This window comes from Daldinia loculata, assembly GCF_022478755.1.
Source record: "Daldinia loculata strain CBS 113971 unplaced genomic scaffold F4817scaffold_41, whole genome shotgun sequence".
Classification (NCBI taxonomy): Eukaryota; Fungi; Ascomycota; class Sordariomycetes; order Xylariales; family Hypoxylaceae; genus Daldinia; species Daldinia loculata.
This window is the reverse complement of record NW_026054895.1, coordinates 126,221-145,114: the sequence shown is the minus strand read 5'-3', so window position 1 is coordinate 145,114 and position 18,894 is coordinate 126,221. Positions and strand designations below refer to the sequence as shown.

Here is an 18,894-nt window from a genome sequence, read left to right as displayed (position 1 = left end):
CTTTCTCAGGCTTTCTCGTGGCGCAAAAACCGACAGTTCCCGTGACAGTTCCTAAGGCCAGTACGAGTAGCTACAGCGCCGTTAGTACCCTGGAAACCAACACTTGACTGTATACCCTCAAGCTGCTTAGAGGCAAATCGGCTAAGAGTGCTTAGAGGTTTGATATATTAAATGGAAGGCAATTGCAGGAAGACGTATTGAATACGGCTCTTTAGCCTATATCGGTCTTCAAATATTGTGAACCTGCATCAATAAAGAGTGGTAGGTGTATTGCGCGAATGGGAAGATGGTCGACAATTGAAAAAAAGTTGTAGGTTTCAACGATTTAGAGCTCGCACTTGACAAAACAATAGCGCTATCGAGGCAAGCAAAGATCTCTCTTATCCCAGCCTTACCGAAAATGTATTAGCGCGGCTCAAATAGGTCCAGTGCCTGGTACGTACTTCTCTATCGCTTAGGTACGGATCCGTACATACTTTCGTATCTGAAAGATGTACCTAAAAATTATCATACCCCACGTGTACAAAGGATGAGCATACACCTGTCAGTACGAAATTAATATTAATACATTATTATCAATGTACATATGCATCTAAGTACCTAAGGTATTTGTAGTAAAATTATGTTTTTAATACCATATAAACACATTTGTTAGTGGGTTAATACCCCACGTCACTGTTAGCAATCTCGTTTTTCCTAAAAACAGCTGGATTAGTTGTGTGCATATAAGGTTTAAGGTACCTAGGTAACGTATGAGTGCCGTCGAATTAAGTCCAGCGCACGGACATTTAATGTGGTTGTAACTTGCGGCTTGCCTTATGTACTTATACTTAGGTCATGTACCTATTGATACCTGATGCAAGCACTGAACGCGCTTTCTGCGAAAAAAAAAAGCGCGTTGCCCTTTTTAAAAAAGGGACCCCTGCTTGACCCTTAGGTTAGCTGGCAGCTGGTTAGGACCTGTTTCCAGGTCGCAAAATAAACACTAGGGAAGCGCCCACCGCCAACCTCCCATCCAGAGAGACCACAACTTCTCTACTTCTTTCTTTCTCTCCTAGCTGCTTCTCTTCGACAATCCACCCTTTTAACATCCTTAACCATCCATCATTTTTTGTTATTCGGTCTAGTTACACATCTCACAAGATTATACACCGCTAGAATCGCCCAAGATGTCTGTCGTATCTCTACTCGGTGTCAATATTTTGAACAACCCCGCCAAATTCACCGACAACTACGTGTTCGAAATTACCTTTGAATGTCTCGAACAGCTCGAAAAGGGTATATACTTCTATCAAGATGCTCTAATATGTTAATTGAGCATTGAACTTAGCTAACCAGCCTAGATTTGGAGTGGAAGCTGACTTACGTTGGCTCTGCAACTTCGTAAGTTACCATACCATGCTCTTCGATAATTGCCCTCTAATTTCGGCCAACAGCGACCAGTACGATCAAGAGCTCGACTCCCTCCTTGTTGGTCCCATCCCGGTCGGTGTCAATAAGTTCATCTTCGAGGCCGACTCCCCCAAGACTACCCGCATCCCCGATGCAGACATTCTCGGAGTGACTGTGGTCCTCCTAACTTGCTCATATGACGGCCGCGAGTTTGTTCGTGTTGGATACTACGTGAACAACGAATACGAGTCCGATGAGCTGAATGCTGACCCCCCTGCCAAACCCATCGTCGAGAAGATCCGCCGCAATGTGTTAGCCGACAAGCCAAGAGTCACGCGTTTTGCTATCAAGTGGTATGTTTATAATCTTCTATTCTTTTGATGTGTAGCTACTCTGATTATTAGGCTTGTGCTAATCCGTATGATAGGGACTCTGAGGCATCTGCTCCCCCCGAGTTTCCCCCTGAGCAGCCCGAGGCGGATCTCCAGCCCGACGAGGAAGAATACGGAGCTGAGGAGCTTGATGAGGATGTTGAGGAAGAAGGAGCTGAAGCAGCTGCTGAGAATGCTGGTGAGGCTAGTGCTGCTGCTGCAGCTGCTGATGGAGACGCTGAAATGGAAGGCGTCGAGGAGAATGGGGAGCCTGTTGAGGAGGACGAAATTTCCGAGGAGGGCAGCGTCGATCTCGAGAATGAAAGTGAGGACGACCTCGAGGAAGAAGTCGAGGGCGAGGTTGTCGAAGCTGGTGACGATGCCATGGAGGTTGACGAAACACCAGCTGGTGATTCATCCAAGCCTCAAGAGGTAATGGCCCACTAAGCACCATTTGTCTTCGGTCGGATATGATTTCAGCAGCCTATCAGTAGGCCTTTTCTGCATGCAGTTTTGGTGTGCCGTACGAAGTTATGAGAAGCCTTGGTATGAATGTTAATTGGCTTATGGTAGGAGTATGAGTCATTTGATGGTGAATGGCCGAGCATTGCTTATAGACACTTGACTTCCTGTTCCATACATAATACAGATACGAATGGTTTATACCTCTTGAGTTTACAGCTTATCAGGTACCTAGTAAAGGAATTAAATCAAAGTCATATTTATTTCGTAGGTACCTAAGGCATCTAAGTACATATAAGACATTTACCACGACGGACTGACTCGCCATCTTTCCGCCTCCTTTCCCAGACTTCCTACTCCATTCATTCTCTCCAATCCGGGAAAGGTGAGTCCAACTATTGGTAGTTCTCTGATCGCATCTTTCTTGATCAATTAGCCGTTCTATCACGATTCGTACGTTCGCATCTGTAACGTATAATGATCCCATTAAAAGGCGTGCTCTACTGATCCTAAATTTACTAATATAGCTCTTATAGGACAAGATTACGCAATAAGTATATCTTCCTTTATTTTCCTCCTATATTAAGCATGTTCCTTTGATACGTAAAATCTTATTATGCAGGTAAGGAGGCAGGAAACAGAGGAATTCCTTGGGTAAAGAGTCTGAACTACCTAATGTCTCAATACCATGGTCAACAAATGCGTTGTTCAACTGCCTATTGGTGAGTTCTTGGAGACCAATTCATTACGCGAACTCCACATTTGTTGAAGTGATGGGCATTAATCACACTAACGGTAGGAGAGGCTTCAACGACACATTTCCTCTTCGGTGATTAGGTAGTGTAGGTAGTTAACTGCTTTGCTTAATGTGTACTTATATTCCCCACGTGATGATTATAAGTCTTTCTTAAAGACTTCTTTTTGCAGTTGTCTAACAATCTTGATGGAAATCCAGCCTACATATCCTTATCTACCTAGGTACTCATGTTAGATGGCGGCGGACCAATCAAACTTCAGTTAAAATCATGTTGTCAGAGTGGATAAGTCAACATCTACCGAAAATACATAGTATAAGAACAGGGGTTATATTGCGGGGTTGGGGATATATCGGAATTGACAATACGCACGTTTCCTCGCGGAAGTGAGTTGAGGACGATCGCGATCCGAGCAGAGCCGAGAAGGGGGGTATCTGCGGTGTAAATATCACCTTAACCAAAGAACCATATTAGACAACAAGAATAACTATAGGGAACTCTTAAGCTGTCCTGAGAAAACACACGAAATTTTACGCAAGCCATGTTGTTAGACGCTGCCGAATTAGCAAAACACAATACACCATCTTCCTGTTGGATCGTGGTAAGCGGTAAGGTTTACGATGTGACGCCGTATTTGGGAGATCACCCAGGAGGGCCGGCCATCTTAGTAAAGAATGGGGGAACGGTATGTATAATCATATAGTTAGGTTCACTATACCAACACTCCTAGGGTCGTAGGACATCAAGTTTAACAGGAATAACAAAATGCGTAGGATGCTACAGTCGAGTTCCGAGCAATTCATTCCCCGGACGTATTAGAATATCTGCCAAAGGGGAGCTACCTGGGTGAGATAGACCCCGCAGCTCTAGCATCACTCACGACGACATCATCATCAAGCAAGCCAGTAACAACTTCGGTCTTACCCCCGTCCCCATCTCCATCTCCACCACCAGTTCCATCGTCGTCCCCTACTGCCGACGGACCGCCCCATATCGCACACTGCGTGACGGTGTTGGACTTTGAGGCAGCGGCGAAGGCGGTCCTCCCTAAAAATCCGTTCTCATACATCTCGAGTTCTGCCAACTCCGGCCTTTCATTGCAAGGCAACTTGTCTTCCTGGTCACGTGTCAGTTTCCGTCCCCGGATACTCCGTGATGTTCGGCACGTGTCCGCACGATCGGCCATCTTCGGTCACATCACACCCTTCCCCTTCTACGTATCGGCGATGGGCTTGCTCGGTCGAGGCCACCCAAACGCCGAAGCCGAGTTCGTACGTGGTCTAGCGCGCCGGGGGGCCCACGCTATGATCAGCAGCGAGTCTTCGCTGCCTATGGAGGAAATTGTTGCGGCGCTAAGTGATGAGCAGCAGAAGCTTTCAAGCCAAGCTGAAAGGACGAATCAGCAGATCGATTTTCCTCCCTCGCAGCTCCATTTCCAGCTCTACGTGCACTTAGACCACGCTGTCACGTTGGGTCGCATCAGGCGAGCTAAGGCCGCCGGTTTTAAGAGCATCTGGGTCACTGTCGACACGGCAACCCTGGGAAAGCGCACGTCCGTCCGACGAGTTCAGGCAGCAGAAGCGCTTGAAGCCGGGCTTGAAGATGCTGCGGAACAGGCTGGGGTCGGAAGGAACACCGGGTTTTACCCGGCGAGGGGGCATCAGCCGTCACTATCGTGGACAGACCTCACATGGATCAAGAAAGAGTGGGGTGGACCCCTTGTGCTCAAGGGCGTGCAGTGTGCCGAAGACGCGAAGTTGGCACTGGAGCACGGGTGCGAAGGCATCCTGCTCAGCAATCATGGTGGCAGACAGGCACACACGGCGCCTGACGCGTTGACTACACTGCTCGAAATTCGGACGTATTGCCCGGAGGTGTTAGGGAAACTCGACATCTTCGTCGATGGCGGCCTGCGCGACGGCTCCGATGTTCTCAAGGCCATATGCTTAGGCGCCACGGCCGTAGGCGTGGGCCGCCCCTTTTTTTACGCGCTAGCGGCCTATGGTTCGAAAGGGGTAGAGAGATGTATTGACAGTATGTTTTTTCCTCACAGTCCCCCATTTTCCAAATCACAAGATGTTATTTACTAATATGTTTTCCGTGTAGTTCTTTCCGAGGAGTTAGCTACGGGAATGAGGCTTATTGGAGTTACATCTCTTGATGAGGCGCAACCTGATAGGGTTAATGCTAGCCGTTTACTGAATGAGATGTGGCGTCCTGAGAAGAGTCGTCTTTGAATACTTCACATCTATGTTTATATATATATTAGTATTTAGTATATTTAAGGCGTTTTTGTTAAACTCCCACTTTACTTCCAACGAAGACAATTATCAGCGAGGCCTAAGTATATCATAAGTTTTTTTTGGTCACAAAGTATCAGTGTTGGAGGTATCGTATCTTCGCGCCCTCCGAGCCCTACATGAGTATCTAGGTACTTTAGGCAAGTAATTGGTTAATTAAAAAAGTAAATACAGCGAGAGAATGACTCCGAAAAAATAGAGACATATTAAGCCTGAAAACTTGAAAAATAAAATTCATTATTTATTTAAGGTAAATAAAAAAGGTACCTATGATAAGTAAAACCCGCCGCTGTTCGAAAGTACTTCGGATCCTAATAACACCGGAGGGCACGAAGATGCGGTAGGCTACGGGCGTGGCTGTGCAAATCAGCCAGATCGGTCGGGCTGGCATCACGTCGAACTATGGATGCTATTCAGTTATAACCGTGCAAAGTGGTAAAACAACATAAATCTTTTCAACTATGTAACAAAATACTTTTTATACAATTTCCCACTACCGGAATGTCTGGCCCAAGGAAAATTCCTCATGGCATAGCTGGCCTAGACCGCTTGAGCCGAACGGCCTACCAATTCGGCCTTGGGTATCTATGGAAGGATTTCGAATCCAAACTCCCAGATCTATTTGTAGATGATGCAACCCAGAGCAGGGTCGGTGTTGCTATGGCACAGAAAAATGAGACCCATTGGGTATCAACTCCAGAAGAATTATGCGCTACTCTAGGGAAAGGAGTCCCAATGTTATTGTAAGAGCCATTTCGTTATCCAGTTGAATCGGGTTGCTTTATGATTGACAGGAACCTCTCCAGAATCCTCAATCGTTATAATTCATGGAGTAGGATAGATATCACCATTGAAGGCTTCTCCGCGGTATGCCATCTTGCTGGAATTACGCCCTTCTTTTTGCACTTCGTAGTTGGGATGGGTCTTAAGTTCTCATCAAAGGATGAAGACTTTATGGCATGCTATAGCACATTTATATCGGAGAAGAATCGTTCGGTTTCCAGCCTGAGTAGGACAGAAACCCACAGTGATTCGCTTTGGGGTACGCCTCTCTCGTTGTTATATCTTGAGCTTATGACCCTCTAATGTCTTGATTCACCTACCTAGGGATATGCTACAACATTAGGCATTTTGAACGGCATCATCGAGATTTGGAAGACTCATGGTCCTGTCGCCACTCGGCTCTTCACCAGAACTTCTCCGCAGTTTCCAAACAGCCAACATGGGTCATCATCCAACCCCCTGAAGTGTTTGACCTCAATGTAGACTCGGTATCGCACCCAATGGCCTTGCACCTTCGATATCTTCAAGCAGCTCTTGCAAATTGGAGAGAATATCTCGACTCCTTTGCCCAAGTATTCAAGCTCCTCGTGAGTAGATTCCATTTCATGAATATCCTCTACCGAGCCCGTCAGACCGTCTAACTTTAACGCCCGCACTTACCGTCCCTGTCTACAGAATCAACAGATAGCAATACCAAATCCGTATAATAAATTCAAGATCGACTTTTCGCACGAGCAACGCCTGCACTACCATAGAGGAAAGCTTCATCATGCCCAGAGCATTCTCACCAACACGAGGAACACTTTCAATATCATCACCGAACACGAGTTTGCTGTAGCACAAAAGCAGAACCTTTGCCAAGACGTTCACGATGACTTCCAGCGAAAAATGCGTAATATTTCTCGGGAAGTCGATAATTATATTGAAACAGCGCACAAGCTTCTTCGCATGTCAGATGATTTGAGGTTGATGGTAAGTCATAGTAGTTTGACTCATGCCTAGCAATAACAAGTTCTTGTTGCGAGTTTGGCCTTACCATTGTGCAGTATAGCAATATCCTCACATTTCACGGCCAAGAGTTGCAGCACGATACTAGCCTAAAGCTTGCATACCTGGCGCAGGCCGATGCCAGCGGAAGCAGAGACATGGCAGTCTTGGCTGACCTTACGTATAAGGATTCGCGATCTATGCGTATTGCAACGGCTATTGCCATGTTCTATCTTCCAATAAATCTGGTCATGGTGCGTATCATAGTCTTTCAAGTTCATATCCTTCATTAATCCCTTGATGATCATGGGTCGTGACATCTACGTTCTGTTTCAAGGCTTTCTTCGCCATCTAGCTAACCTCCGGGTTCTCGACATTAGTCATTCTTCAGCAGTACACTGGTCTGGTATGGAACGGCAGTTGATGTGGCAGAAAGCTACAGTTCTAGTATCCAAATCCGCAGCGAGGTATGGATCGCGAGCGTAGCGGCTGTTGTGCTTGCTATTGGCACTGTGTGCTGGTCTTGGTGGTGGAATTGGAGGGAGCAGAAGAAGCCAGATAAGAAGGCCCTTCAAGAATAACTTCCATATCAATGTTCAGTTAAGTGAAACTTGTTATGATTTATAACTAGTAGAATATCAATTCAAAATACAAAACCTATGCTTATTTAGTAAGACTATAATAGGAGGTTTCATATAATCTTTGAATAACACGTATAAATTGAAAACTTCAAATCGGTCTTATAGTCATTGCGTTAATCTCATGTGTCTACATCTGATACCATGTTCCTGAAGACCAGTCCCAGCGCCCAATCAAGTCCCCCCTCTCCAGCTTCAGCCGTTTATTTATTCCGTGACACGGAGTTCTTTTCGGCCTAGCTCAAATCGTTTAGTTTTAAATCATGTATCTTTCGCCAGTCGACGATTTTACCTCTGTGAGCTCTCTGGATGCCTCTACTGAGATTGTGTCTCCTGAGGCCTAGGATGCATTAGCAAACGATACCTGTATTACGCCTCCAAACACAGCACTTACCACTACACTGTAGTTCTGTCCAAAAAGGGCCTGCAGCAACTCATTCAACTTTGCGCGGTCCACGTAGCGTGTTTCCAGATATGTCGTAACCATCATTGTGGCCATATCGTTTCTGCAGCTAGAAGTAGGCTGGAATGTTGGTATAAGGCGCACAAGAATGCCCAACCGTTTGAGTTGCCCGACTTATATGCACATGGCAGTGGCTATGTCAGATTGTCACATGGCCAATCGCAATGATACTCTAGATCAGCACCGCCCAAGCATTTTTTTTTTTTTGCTCGGCGAAGTAGGATGCCATTGCATTTGCGCCCACCCGTTAACCAAGTATTACCATTGATTGCCAAATAGGCTACACCCTTCTGATTTTATATCCTCCTGGCACCCACGATCGCTTCCACTCTTGGACCGCAAACATCATGGCGGGCATAAATGGTTGCATTGGCAACCTTAGGAAGCAGATACAGGATAGCCTGGTTACCTCGCTTTCCCAGCGCGATTTCCTACCCACCGACAAGCTTCACGAAATATTTACTCTCCGAGCAGTTAAGGGCGCCGTCGAAGAACTTAATTGCGGCCCAGATGATCGCATCAAATTAGCGGACACGATATATCACCAAGGCAAGAGGGTGTTTGCCATGCTCATTTACAGCTATTGGCAAGATCTCATTATAGAATTCCGCAAGCATGATGCTCTTGATAGCCGACTCCCGCTGACTGAAGCTGATGCGATGACGATTATCGAACCCGGCATTGCGCTCCGGATTGCCCGGGAGGTCCAGTGGGGCTTTTGCCCCTATACCTTCCCGGAGAACATGTCGGAGCATCATCGTGAGATTCAAAGCAAAATAATTATTCCTTTCATTGGTGCTGAGCAAATCGGCTTTGGCGCATTCAGTAATGTAGATAAGATGACTATCTCGCCGTCTCACCAAAACTTTGACAAAGATGTACGTATAGGTGCTTTCAGATTAACTCCATCTCTGGTTTCTGCTTAAAACATCTTAGACTCACAGAATGCTTTCCAGGCGAAAACATTACAAGTAGTGCAAAAGAAGCTCAAGAAGAAAGGCAAGACTGAGGAGTTTGAAAGAGAAAATAGGTGTTTGCGACTCCTAAACCAGCTGCACCATCCCAACATCATTCCTCTATGGGGCTCTTACACGTGCTGTGACGAGCAGAACTTCCTCTTCCCATATATTGACATGGATCTCGGTTCGTTCCTAAAGGCTAAAACCCGCCACCAAGATTTCCAGTGGGATTTTACTTTCTACTCGGCTCTCACAGGGCTCGCTTCGGCGCTGTCAAAAACACACTACCTTCTCCTCAATCAAGCTGACCACGACATCGACTTCGAGGCAATCGGCTACCATCATGATATTCGACCACCTAATATCCTAGTTGGTCCCGATACTTTCATCCTGGCTGACTTCGGACTGGGGAGGCTAAAGCAGGCGGGGGACCCGTCGCACACGCCTTACAAATGGATCAGTGGGGATTATGTTGCTCCCGAAAGCACTGACAGTCAAGAGAACCCACTTACCACCAATCGAGCCACCGATGTATGGGCGTTTGGTTGTCTTATCGCCGAGGTTGTCACCTATATGCTGAAAGGGACAGCGGGGGTCGAAGAATTCCGCACGAAGCGACTCACACCAGGAAGGTTTCCTCAATGGAAAGATACCGGCTTCTATCAGCCTTGTGGTAATGTCAAGCAAGAAGTCATCGATTGGATGGGGGCGTTGAGGCGCGATAATTCCCATTCGGACTTTGTCCCCCTGCTCGTTGACCTAGCTCTTGATGCTCTTCAGCCTGATCCACGAAATAGACCTGACATGAACACTATTTATATACGCTTGAAAGTTTTGAGTATGCAAAAACACTTTCACGCTATCCAAGAAAAGTTTCGTGAGGTTTGCGAGACCGGAGAAAAACTAGTACCCTCACACAAGCGCCACCTGGGGAGTCTTGGATATGCGTACGAACGGTTCGAGGTATGGGGCAACACTCTCACTCTGGATAAGAAAGGATCTCCTCTTCATGACGAAGATCAACCTGATGGTTCTATTGAGATCATGAAGAAGTTGTTTCAGGCACTAAGAGAAGAAGTAGAAATGCGACACTTGGGTGATGGGTCTGCCTTGTTTTCCCATGAACACCGGATAGTCCAAAGCGTTGAATCTTTATGGAAATACTTGCCGAATAGCCTTCTTCACTCGGTTGAGAATCAACGGCAAGAGAAAGTGAATGGTGAACTGGATGGTCAACTTGTTGAACAAGGGCAGAGTTCGTGCCATGCAGCTGACAACGTTGTATTGGCCCCCGGTATATCTAACTCTATCGATCCCTTTAAGTCCGAATTCGAAGAAAAGGCGCGAAAGTTCAAAGATAACCTAGATAATGTTATATCTTTCGACGGGATCCTCAAGATAACATCTATTGGCGATGTGTACGACATCACAGACACAATCCAGGACGAGCAGAATGAACACGATAATCTTCGCAACCTAGCGAAAATCCAAAGATATTTGGAGCGCCTGAAGGGGTATGCTGACGTGATAGATGGTATTATCAGTGGGGGCCGCGATGTTCTGGCACTCCTCTGGGGGCCGATAGGAATCCTTTTACAATTAGCGAGACCGTTGAACAAGGCTTACGACTCGCTCATTGACGCTGTTGCTGAGGTAGGGCAAAGTTTGCCCGACTTTCAAGTATCTACCTCAATATTCAACCAAAACATGGAGGCTAAAGAAATTCTGCCCTTCTTTTTCAAAGATCTACTAGACTTTTATGGTGAAGCGTTGAATTTCTTTTGTCACCCTAGTAAGTGTTAACCTCAAGATGTGCATTTTAGGACACTATACACTGCGATCTATTACTGACCTTACCTAAGACTGGATGAACGTCTTTGATCGCCTGTGGCCAAAGCAGTGTGTGCACTACTCTGAAATTGTAAACCGTATACGACGGCTTACTCGACTGATGAGGACAGAAATACGCATCGGGGATATACAACAAGAAGACGAGTTTCGAAAGAAAGCACTGGAAAGTTTTAAAGCGCAGAGAAGGGAGAATTGTGGGCAGGAATTCCACCGTATCATGACATCTTTTAGTCCATGCAGATATGATACTACCCAGGATCGCCTTCGTAGCCGTCGCTATCAGGGAACTGGAACTTGGCTCTTTATGGACAAGACTTTCACACAATGGCTCAACAGCTCGCAGGAGGAGACTCGAATCTTATGGTTGAAAGGGATACCAGGGGCAGGTAGGTATAGACCCCGTTCTCAAAGCTCTTTCCAGCATTACGAATACCTCAAAAGTTCCAATGCTAGCCTATAAATAACCCTATAAGTTATTCACTACAATGGTCCAAACTATATCTAATTCTGAGGTAATTTATCACAGGCAAAACAGTTCTCTCTAGCGCAATCCTAGACCATTTAAGAGATATCCAAGGGATCAAGACAGCCTTTGCATTCCTTACATACCAGGAAGCTAAGACTTCAGCGTTGTCAACAATCCACTCACTTATCTTTCAGCTGGCAGAAAGAAATGAAGATCTCATGGCTATCGTTTGTGAATCCACGGACAGAGACCTGAGGAGCAATCTCAACGGCGCAGGCAATATTCTGTCGTCTCTTATCCATTATGCTGGCTTAGTCTATCTCGTTATCGATGGTGTCGATGAAGTCAGGGAAGCAGAACGGGGTAGACTCGTTACAGAACTTCTTAGGTTAATTGGGGTATGCGGAAGCCTACGAATTGTCCTCAGTACGCGACCCGAAGCCGATCTAACGCGGCTACTGGGTGATAAAGCAGTCGTGATCCAGATTCATGACCATAATAAAAGAAGCATTGAGGACTACGTTCGTGAACGCGCCCAGTACATCTTTGGTACTCGACGGGTTCCCCTTAATAAGAAAGACAAGATCATGAAGCTTTTGGAGCCGTTGGCAAGTCGTGCGGAAGGTATGTTCCTCTATGCTCGGCTCGTTATGGATATGGTCGCGACTATACATGACTTGTCAGAGTTACAGAAAGAATTGGCAGTCCTCCCAGAAAACCTTGATGCTGCGTAAGAGTGCCATGCCCAAATTTATAGGATGAACTGGAACTGACCGTTTGTCTGGTAGTTACCATCGTATCATTGTACGTTTGGAAAGTCATAATGACAAGAGAAGAACAGAGAAGGCTCGGAGGCTGTTAGGATGGGTTGCATGTAGTGCAGCTCCAATTACTGTCGAGGAGGCTCATCAAGCATTAGTTGTGATGCCAGGTAATCGGGACCAAGTATTCGAAATGGTGTCAAAGCTCGATGTTGTCGAGCTTCTTGGTCCAATCGTGGAGACTGTAGACAACTACATACGATTTGTTCACTTCACAGCAAAAGAGTAAGTAGTGTGCGTCAAAACGTGTCGATCTACTGCTGACTGCCTTGAAGATATATCTCTAGCCCTCACCTCGGAGTGCAGCTAATTAACACAACCCAGGCCACACTGGATCTAGCTCTGCGGTGCATCGCATATCTATGTCAACGTCATCATGATCCTGATTTATCATTGAAAGAGCGATGTGAGAATGTCACTACTGGGCAATATAGCCTCCATACCTTTGCAACACGTATGTGGTTTGAGCTGGTCTGTCAATATTTTCAGTTAATCGGAGAGGCGGATCCGTCAACCGAGCTGGTCGAATCTATTCAGATGCTGTGGGAATATAGAGAGACACGAGGCCTTCATGGTACCGCGGGGGACGAGAGTGACATTAACAGCGAGGACAAAAGCGATAGGGAAGCTATTTTCGAAACGTTAAAGGGAAAGCACCCTCTGCTTTATCAAGTACTCTGCAGAGTGTCGCGGTTTCGCAATTCATCTTTTCTTTTCACTGGCCAGACAAACCAAGGTAAGACTGCATCATCCACGCTTTCGAAGTCGTTACTAGTCGAATACATAGCTAACATTTATCAATGTGAACAAGACTCCGACAAGGATATACATGATCCCTTATTAATATCAAAGATATCTCAACTCATTCGCCAGGCCTTGAAGAACTCCCTCTGTAATTCACCAACTGGCTGGCTCATGTCCGGCGAACATGGATGTCATGAAGACTGTGCCAATATCCTGTATTACTACGGATCACGTCCATTTAAATGCAGGTTTCTAGGGTGTAAAACCTGGCAAGACGGCTTCCAAAAGCGTACTCTCAAAGAAAGACACGAACGTTCGCATGATAGGCCTTTAAAATGCCATGTTTCCGGCTGCGAATTTGAACTTGTCGGCTTTTTGTCCGAAAGGATGCGGCAAAATCATCTCAGGCAAGCTCATCGAAGAGATCCGACGGAATTGAGCTTCGACACAGAGAATATCACCCAGGATGGAGTTGAGATCATACTTTTTGACTTTATTAAAATAAACCAAGTGGAAGCTGTTCAAAATATCTTGTCTGCCTTCCCAACCGCTCTCGAGTCCCATCAAACTCTACATAAGCTCCAACTGCTTGCCGCCTCTACAGCTTCAAGTGATATGTTGAAGTTGTTAGAAGGGGCGGATAGATGTAATGCAGCGAACCGAAAATTACACGAATGCAAGGAATGTATTACAGAGTCAATTAACGCCCGCAATGGGAGCACCTTAAGACACTTCTCGTCTATAAATACAACTTATAATAGCGGCAATATAAAACGGGACGAATTTTGGGAATTTCTACTCCTCCCCTCTAGCACGGCCATTATGGAACTGGTATCGAGTGACTGGCTCGAAGGAATGCAAATTTGGGCCAAATGTATTCTAAATCGGCTAAACTTACTCTCCGATGCGACCAAGAAGGGGCTTAATTTCTCCACGATATCACGAAGCAAGCAGTTTATTAGGGCCGCATCACACCGGTTTGGAAGCAAGCAGCTTATTATGGCCGCATCACACCCGGTTGGTGACCAGCAACTTCTCTGCTTGTGGAGAGACTCTGGGCTCGTTCCCCTTTGGGGTAACGATTGGGCTAATAGAACTCTGAAAAATGTAGCAGAAGTTGGTTTATCAATCACTTTAGCAGCGTTTTTGCTTGACCAAGGCGCTGATATTAACTATAGACGAGGTCCTAAAGTTCAAACTGCACTTCAACGTGCAGCGAAGAAAAGCTCTGCTAAGGGAGCTGAGATGATCAGATTTCTTCTTCTAAACGGCGCTCATCCAAGGGAGAGTATACGTGAACAGGTGGGCGCAAAAAATATTTATAAATGGTTAGGGAAGACCTGGGATGAACTTGTTGACGAGACTAAAAGTATACGGAATGATAAAGTCAAATGACTTTCAGCTGTTCCGTGACCCAGTATTCAAGGCTTCGATCCCACAATACAATTTATGCAATTATATTATCAAGTCTTGTATCACAATAACCTCTCCTTTCACCTCTTTTAGTCCGTATGCATTGCGTGGCAGGTACTTCTATTCTAGCATCTTTTTCAATCTCTATAATCCTGTCAGTAGAGCGTCATTCAAATAAATTGTGATTACCTAGGATTGGATCTTACCTCCCACCTTCTGTATTCTAGATCGGCATCCGTTATTCCATTCGTATCCATAGCCTGATTAATTATTTGCAATTTTTCCTTCTGCACATCTTGGACATACTGGATAGGGCCACTCATATTAGTAATGGGAAAGTTCGACAATAGGATAAAAAGGTTTGTTTACCGTTTCTACGGAGTTGGGGACGATATATCGAATAACTGTGACCTCTTGCGTCTGGCCTATGCGATGAACCCGATCAACCGCTTGCGCTTCTACCATAGGGTTCCAATGAGGCTCTAGCAGATGCACTACACTGGCGACTGTGAGATTAACTCTAGAAAAGTGTACGTTAGTTTGATAAAAGTTGATAATAAAAAGTTACAATTCATACTTACCCTTCTGCAGAACTACCGATAGTAGCTAACATCACTGTGCAGTCAGGATTGCTATTAAACTCTTGCAGGGCTCTTCGGCGTCCCTCTAGGCTGGTATGCCCATCGATGCGTTGGAAGTCTATCTGCTCCTGATGGAATGCCCACTGAACCAAGTCAAGCATTTTGACCCAGGAGCTAAATACTACACTACACTTGATCAGCTATACGCTGTATTCTCTAGAAGTGAGCGCGTTGGGACATACCTCTTTCTCGGCCTGGTGCTGTCCTCTGCTTGCGCCTGTTTTAGATTCCCTAACAATGCCAGTACCTTAGCCGAGGGTCGATAACAGACTTTGGCTGAACTAGAGCTTTCAGAACTGCCTGATCGGTAAGCCGCTTTGTCTTTTCTGCTCAGGTTTGACGGGCCCTCCTTTGAAGTTGCACAATTGATGCATATGGAATCTTGGTCCTCCGTCCCAGAGACGCCGTCGTCAATTCGGCCCCCGCAGAGGGAGCACCCACCAGAGCAAAGTTGTTGCATTTCCAAATCCAAGAAAGAACCCGAAACCTCCACTCCTTTCCCTATTACCTTATCAGGCAGAAGTTGCTCTCCGTGATCGCAGATTCGCTGCAAGCACAATATGAGTGATAAAATGTTGTATTCCTTGCCTTTGGGTAATGAGCCATCCCCTAATCGATTCCCCTGACCTGCAGCCTTTTCTACGCAGAGTTTCTTGTAGACGTCATATAAAGCCTGATCCTCCTGATGAAGATGAACTTCGTGCACCCTTTCAAAACGCGGGGGAAGTTCTAAGGTTTTCTGTTTCGTCCTCCTAAGACACGTTGCTCGGATAAGTCCTCGGAAACGCTCGATTCCAAACTTGTTCCCCTCCTCCACGGGTTTAATAATCCAGGTCATGAAATTGGACTTTTGCACAAACGGAAAGACGCGTATAAAGCTAAGCAAGGCGCCATAGTCGTCGAGGGAGTTGTGAATTGGTGTTCCTGTCAAACACCATCGATAACGGGCTACGAGGTCACAAACCGACCGGAAAGCCTTTCTTGAGCGATTGCGAATGTGGTGGGCTGCAGTGAGATTAGTCGAGAGGGTAAAGGCTAGATATACACGAGACTTTGCTTACCTTCATCTAAAATAACTCGAAGCCATCCCCAGGAGAAAAGAGGACGTGTTCCTTCTGGGGTTTCCCACTCGGAGCGAAGCGTTTCATATGTGGTGACGACAACATCAGTGTTGCAGAATTGGTTGGCAAGACTCTCTCGACCGGAGCCGTGATATACCTTTATTCGTATCTGTCCTTCATGGATGTGTCTAGAGGGCCAACATATTGTGAGTCCTTGTCCTTATTTAGATAATACCAAAAGAAGTTCTTACTCTGAGGCCTGGTCCATCCAACTGTATATAGCTTTTCTCCCCATCAGTGTCCCATAAGTATCATGTCTCTTAGCATAAACTCACTTGACTTTGGTGCAACAATAAGTGTTCCCCGGTGTGTTGTTTTCTGATTTTGATCCATTACCGTAGAATCAAGATCCAAAGAGGAGCAGATCAGCGCCAACACGCTTAGGGTTTTTCCAAGGCCCATATCCTTGATCAGTCTTATTAGTATCCCAAACGACGGTAGGTACAAGGGTGACATACATCAGCAAGTATTCCTCCCATAGCTGGGATAGGTCTAGGCTCAAGTCGCCCCGTAACTGTATGACGATAACTTAAAGTCAGGGTAAGGCATCAAACCGTCCCCCTTGAACTATTATTCCTTAGAATTACTTACTGCACGTTGTTGCTATTCTTAACAAGTTCCTTTCTCCAAAGCGATGGAAATGTCGGCTCCTCAATATAGCCACTTTCCTTCTCATGCATCATCGCCAGCGCTATAATTTGATGTCTGGGTAATTTCCAAGTGTTAGCCATCGTTCACATTAAGCTGAAGTATGCTAATACCCCATAAGTTTTGTGCGAAGTCGTGGACTTAATGACGTATTTACCACTGTTACTGCTCCACCGTCCGCTTCGGCGGATTCAATAATTCGTAGAAAATGGCCTTTACTCATTTCGCCTCTTATCTCTGTATGGGTAGGATTGTCATCCACGGTGTCTAGGCTCAAATTCTCAAGTTTCGGCATTTCAGCGCCAGGGCGAACAAGGTAATGGGGGTTGTCATATGGAACTCCAGGTATGACTTCCGTAGCATACGGTTGCTGTAGAAAGCAACCAGCATCTGAAAAAAGGTCTCCGACGGCTTCCTTATTACTCCCCAGGCCATAGATCACAATGCGTATGCTGTACTCTCGGGCTGCTTTGACGGGGGCATTCTTTTTCATTTTAGGTTTATTTATCCCTCCTAGGTCCTTTTCCTCCGAGATGAAGAGCGTAGCATCTAGTTTAAGGTGAATTTGACGAAGTGCATTTGCGAGCTGACAATTGTTTAGGATACCCGCGTATGCATCAGAATCCTGCTCGTAAACCATTAGAGTACCTCCAAATGGCTTCAGATTCACAGGTACAGAGTGAGCTGTATTCTTCTGTGAAAAGGAAGATGTGGGTACTGCTAGCACCTTGCGAGTTGTTAGAATACCGACAGGATCTTAGGGTAGAGGTGACTTACAACGCCGAAACAGGTATCGTAATCGCTATATACATCCTTCACGGATTCAGTTAAGAGTGACTCGGCCTGGTCTTGTGACAGAGGTTCATTGGCTTGGGATGCGCCGATTCCAGAGCGGACGTCTGGTGTGGTCGCATGTCCTTGAAAGTGACTTCCTTGGGAATCCCAAAGGCCATTAATCTCTATGAAAGAAGGCGATTCTTCGAAATATCTACTTAGGGTTGGGACGTCGTAGATTGGGGTATTGCCCATAGAGATATCGAGTTGGACTGAAGGCGGAAAGTAAGAGTCAATGAGGAGTGGTTGGGATAGAAAATTCCTGGCGCAGGTCTCCGTGGCTAATATCAAATCCGACTGTGCCCAATCAGGCACCTGAGCCGTCCCTAAAGGAAATATAGGTTGCTCTTCGTCAATGTACGGCATAGGGTCATATATACTTGTCGGCATTTGTTGTCCCATTTCTACTGAATCAAAGGATACATTCTCGATTTCACCGCTGGTCAAGTTGTTGAGCTGGCTTCCAGAACCATATTCAAGCAGATTCCCGTGGCTATAACGGAGATCTTGGGTTTGGAAATATGAGTCCTCGTAGACAGGTAATGGCGGCTCATTGTCTGGAATATTGTCACCTGCATCATTGTCGCGTGGCTGCGTACGGGATTTTTTTACCTCGCGATCTTCGAGAGCTAGGGTGGAACTTGGTCGCTTACTGCCTATAGTAGATCGCTGATTCCAAAGCCTGTCGTTATCCATAGCTGGATGAGTAAGAGTCGTTGCTGAAGGAAAGGTTTTTTTTTTCTTTTAAAAAAAAAGGGGGCGGAGGGGAGGGAGAAGTTTATACGCTCAGAAACAATTCATATTGCAGCTCACCTTTTACGGGCGTTTTTGGATGATAAGCACTGCCTCGAGTTTGTGCCAGCTTGATTATTTGGCAGTATCTAAGGCTAACACGCACACTGGCGTATTCGTAAGCCTTATATCTCAGCCAAAGGGTCAATCTGCCTTAACATTTGCCTAGTGTGGCGTATGGTGATGATTGGCTCTAATAGAATGCGCTGGTTGGTTAGCTGCACTCAGAGAGCACCGCCAAATGACCGTACATACTTAAACACCAAACAGCCAAGCCATCTGCCCTTAAGCCCTTAAAAAGCTACCGAAACTAAACGAGGTTAATAAAGGGGTTTCTCGGGTCGAAGTAGAACGGAGATCCGCATTATCGGCGATTTTGAGCGGACGGGGCCGCTAAGCGTGTAGCGGGAAGGTAAAACGCAAACGCGGCAGCTTGGTTTTACCCGCGCTTTG

The 18,894-nt window shown here is 45.9% G+C and overlaps 6 protein-coding genes across 6 annotated transcripts; 4 read left to right on the top strand and 2 right to left on the bottom strand.

Moving 5' to 3' along the window:
* Positions 1 to 760: 760 nt before the first annotated feature.
* Positions 761 to 2,517, top strand: F4817DRAFT_187650 (histone deposition protein Asf1). Its single transcript, XM_049298429.1, has 4 exons — positions 761 to 1,278; positions 1,344 to 1,383; positions 1,437 to 1,745; positions 1,820 to 2,517. The coding sequence occupies exons 1-4, from the start codon at positions 1,170 to 1,172 to the stop codon at positions 2,208 to 2,210; spliced, it is 849 nt and encodes a 282-aa protein (XP_049156988.1). The 5' UTR covers positions 761 to 1,169; the 3' UTR covers positions 2,211 to 2,517.
* Positions 2,518 to 3,321: 804 nt separating this feature from the next.
* F4817DRAFT_344185 (FMN-dependent dehydrogenase-domain-containing protein) lies at positions 3,322 to 5,305 on the top strand. The gene is made up of 3 exons (XM_049304104.1): positions 3,322 to 3,665; positions 3,754 to 5,014; positions 5,087 to 5,305. Exons 1-3 carry the CDS (start codon positions 3,522 to 3,524, stop codon positions 5,215 to 5,217), a joined length of 1,536 nt encoding a protein of 511 aa, XP_049156987.1. The 5' UTR covers positions 3,322 to 3,521; the 3' UTR covers positions 5,218 to 5,305.
* A 403-nt stretch (positions 5,306 to 5,708) lies between these two features.
* F4817DRAFT_344180 (uncharacterized protein) lies at positions 5,709 to 7,737 on the top strand. The gene is made up of 6 exons (XM_049304103.1): positions 5,709 to 6,023; positions 6,087 to 6,322; positions 6,388 to 6,650; positions 6,739 to 7,035; positions 7,110 to 7,304; positions 7,431 to 7,737. The coding sequence occupies exons 1-6, from the start codon at positions 5,782 to 5,784 to the stop codon at positions 7,629 to 7,631; spliced, it is 1,434 nt and encodes a 477-aa protein (XP_049156986.1). The 5' UTR covers positions 5,709 to 5,781; the 3' UTR covers positions 7,632 to 7,737.
* Positions 7,738 to 8,327, bottom strand: F4817DRAFT_344178 (uncharacterized protein). The gene is made up of 3 exons (XM_049304102.1): positions 8,083 to 8,327; positions 7,981 to 8,028; positions 7,738 to 7,924 (listed from the first exon to the last, which is right to left on the bottom strand). Exons 1-3 carry the CDS (start codon positions 8,185 to 8,187, stop codon positions 7,892 to 7,894), a joined length of 186 nt encoding a protein of 61 aa, XP_049156985.1. The 5' UTR covers positions 8,188 to 8,327; the 3' UTR covers positions 7,738 to 7,891.
* On the top strand, positions 8,308 to 14,627 carry F4817DRAFT_187479 (uncharacterized protein). The gene is made up of 7 exons (XM_049298427.1): positions 8,308 to 9,029; positions 9,108 to 10,902; positions 10,973 to 11,347; positions 11,488 to 12,157; positions 12,216 to 12,473; positions 12,524 to 12,984; positions 13,060 to 14,627. Exons 1-7 carry the CDS (start codon positions 8,499 to 8,501, stop codon positions 14,385 to 14,387), a joined length of 5,418 nt encoding a protein of 1,805 aa, XP_049156984.1. The 5' UTR covers positions 8,308 to 8,498; the 3' UTR covers positions 14,388 to 14,627.
* F4817DRAFT_366904 (SNF2 family N-terminal domain-containing protein) lies at positions 14,457 to 18,345 on the bottom strand (the record flags this gene model as incomplete). The annotated part of the gene is made up of 12 exons (XM_049307050.1): positions 14,457 to 14,549; positions 14,612 to 14,710; positions 14,775 to 14,925; positions 14,987 to 15,172; positions 15,229 to 16,051; positions 16,108 to 16,295; positions 16,359 to 16,389; positions 16,443 to 16,572; positions 16,626 to 16,695; positions 16,759 to 16,872; positions 16,929 to 17,542; positions 17,593 to 18,345. The coding sequence occupies 12 exons, from the start codon at positions 18,343 to 18,345 to the stop codon at positions 14,526 to 14,528; spliced, it is 3,183 nt and encodes a 1,060-aa protein (XP_049156983.1). The 3' UTR covers positions 14,457 to 14,525.
* Between the last annotated feature and the right edge of the window lie 549 nt (positions 18,346 to 18,894).

What these genes read in the sequence shown, in the direction of transcription:
- F4817DRAFT_344178 (XM_049304102.1), bottom strand. Translation starts at nt 8,187, where the DNA reads ATGGCCACAATGATGGTTACGACATATCTGGAAACACGCTACGTGGAC. An exon ending in GACAGAACTACAGTGTAGTG is followed by an intron (nt 8,029 to 8,082) that starts GTAAGTGCTGTG and finishes AATGCATCCTAG; the next exon opens with GCCTCAGGAGACACAATCTC. An exon ending in CATCCAGAGAGCTCACAGAG is followed by an intron (nt 7,925 to 7,980) that starts GTAAAATCGTCG and finishes GATTTGAGCTAG; the next exon opens with GCCGAAAAGAACTCCGTGTC.
- F4817DRAFT_187650 (XM_049298429.1), top strand. Translation starts at nt 1,170, where the DNA reads ATGTCTGTCGTATCTCTACTCGGTGTCAATATTTTGAACAACCCCGCC. An exon ending in TCTCGAACAGCTCGAAAAGG is followed by an intron (nt 1,279 to 1,343) that starts GTATATACTTCT and finishes TAACCAGCCTAG; the next exon opens with ATTTGGAGTGGAAGCTGACT. An exon ending in TACGTTGGCTCTGCAACTTC is followed by an intron (nt 1,384 to 1,436) that starts GTAAGTTACCAT and finishes TTCGGCCAACAG; the next exon opens with CGACCAGTACGATCAAGAGC.
- F4817DRAFT_344185 (XM_049304104.1), top strand. Translation starts at nt 3,522, where the DNA reads ATGTTGTTAGACGCTGCCGAATTAGCAAAACACAATACACCATCTTCC. An exon ending in TAGTAAAGAATGGGGGAACG is followed by an intron (nt 3,666 to 3,753) that starts GTATGTATAATC and finishes CAAAATGCGTAG; the next exon opens with GATGCTACAGTCGAGTTCCG. An exon ending in GGTAGAGAGATGTATTGACA is followed by an intron (nt 5,015 to 5,086) that starts GTATGTTTTTTC and finishes TTTTCCGTGTAG; the next exon opens with TTCTTTCCGAGGAGTTAGCT.
- F4817DRAFT_187479 (XM_049298427.1), top strand. Translation starts at nt 8,499, where the DNA reads ATGGCGGGCATAAATGGTTGCATTGGCAACCTTAGGAAGCAGATACAG. An exon ending in GTTCACTTCACAGCAAAAGA is followed by an intron (nt 12,474 to 12,523) that starts GTAAGTAGTGTG and finishes ACTGCCTTGAAG; the next exon opens with ATATATCTCTAGCCCTCACC. An exon ending in CACTGGCCAGACAAACCAAG is followed by an intron (nt 12,985 to 13,059) that starts GTAAGACTGCAT and finishes AATGTGAACAAG; the next exon opens with ACTCCGACAAGGATATACAT.
- F4817DRAFT_344180 (XM_049304103.1), top strand. Translation starts at nt 5,782, where the DNA reads ATGTCTGGCCCAAGGAAAATTCCTCATGGCATAGCTGGCCTAGACCGC. An exon ending in AAAGGAGTCCCAATGTTATT is followed by an intron (nt 6,024 to 6,086) that starts GTAAGAGCCATT and finishes GAACCTCTCCAG; the next exon opens with AATCCTCAATCGTTATAATT. An exon ending in CAGATGATTTGAGGTTGATG is followed by an intron (nt 7,036 to 7,109) that starts GTAAGTCATAGT and finishes ACCATTGTGCAG; the next exon opens with TATAGCAATATCCTCACATT.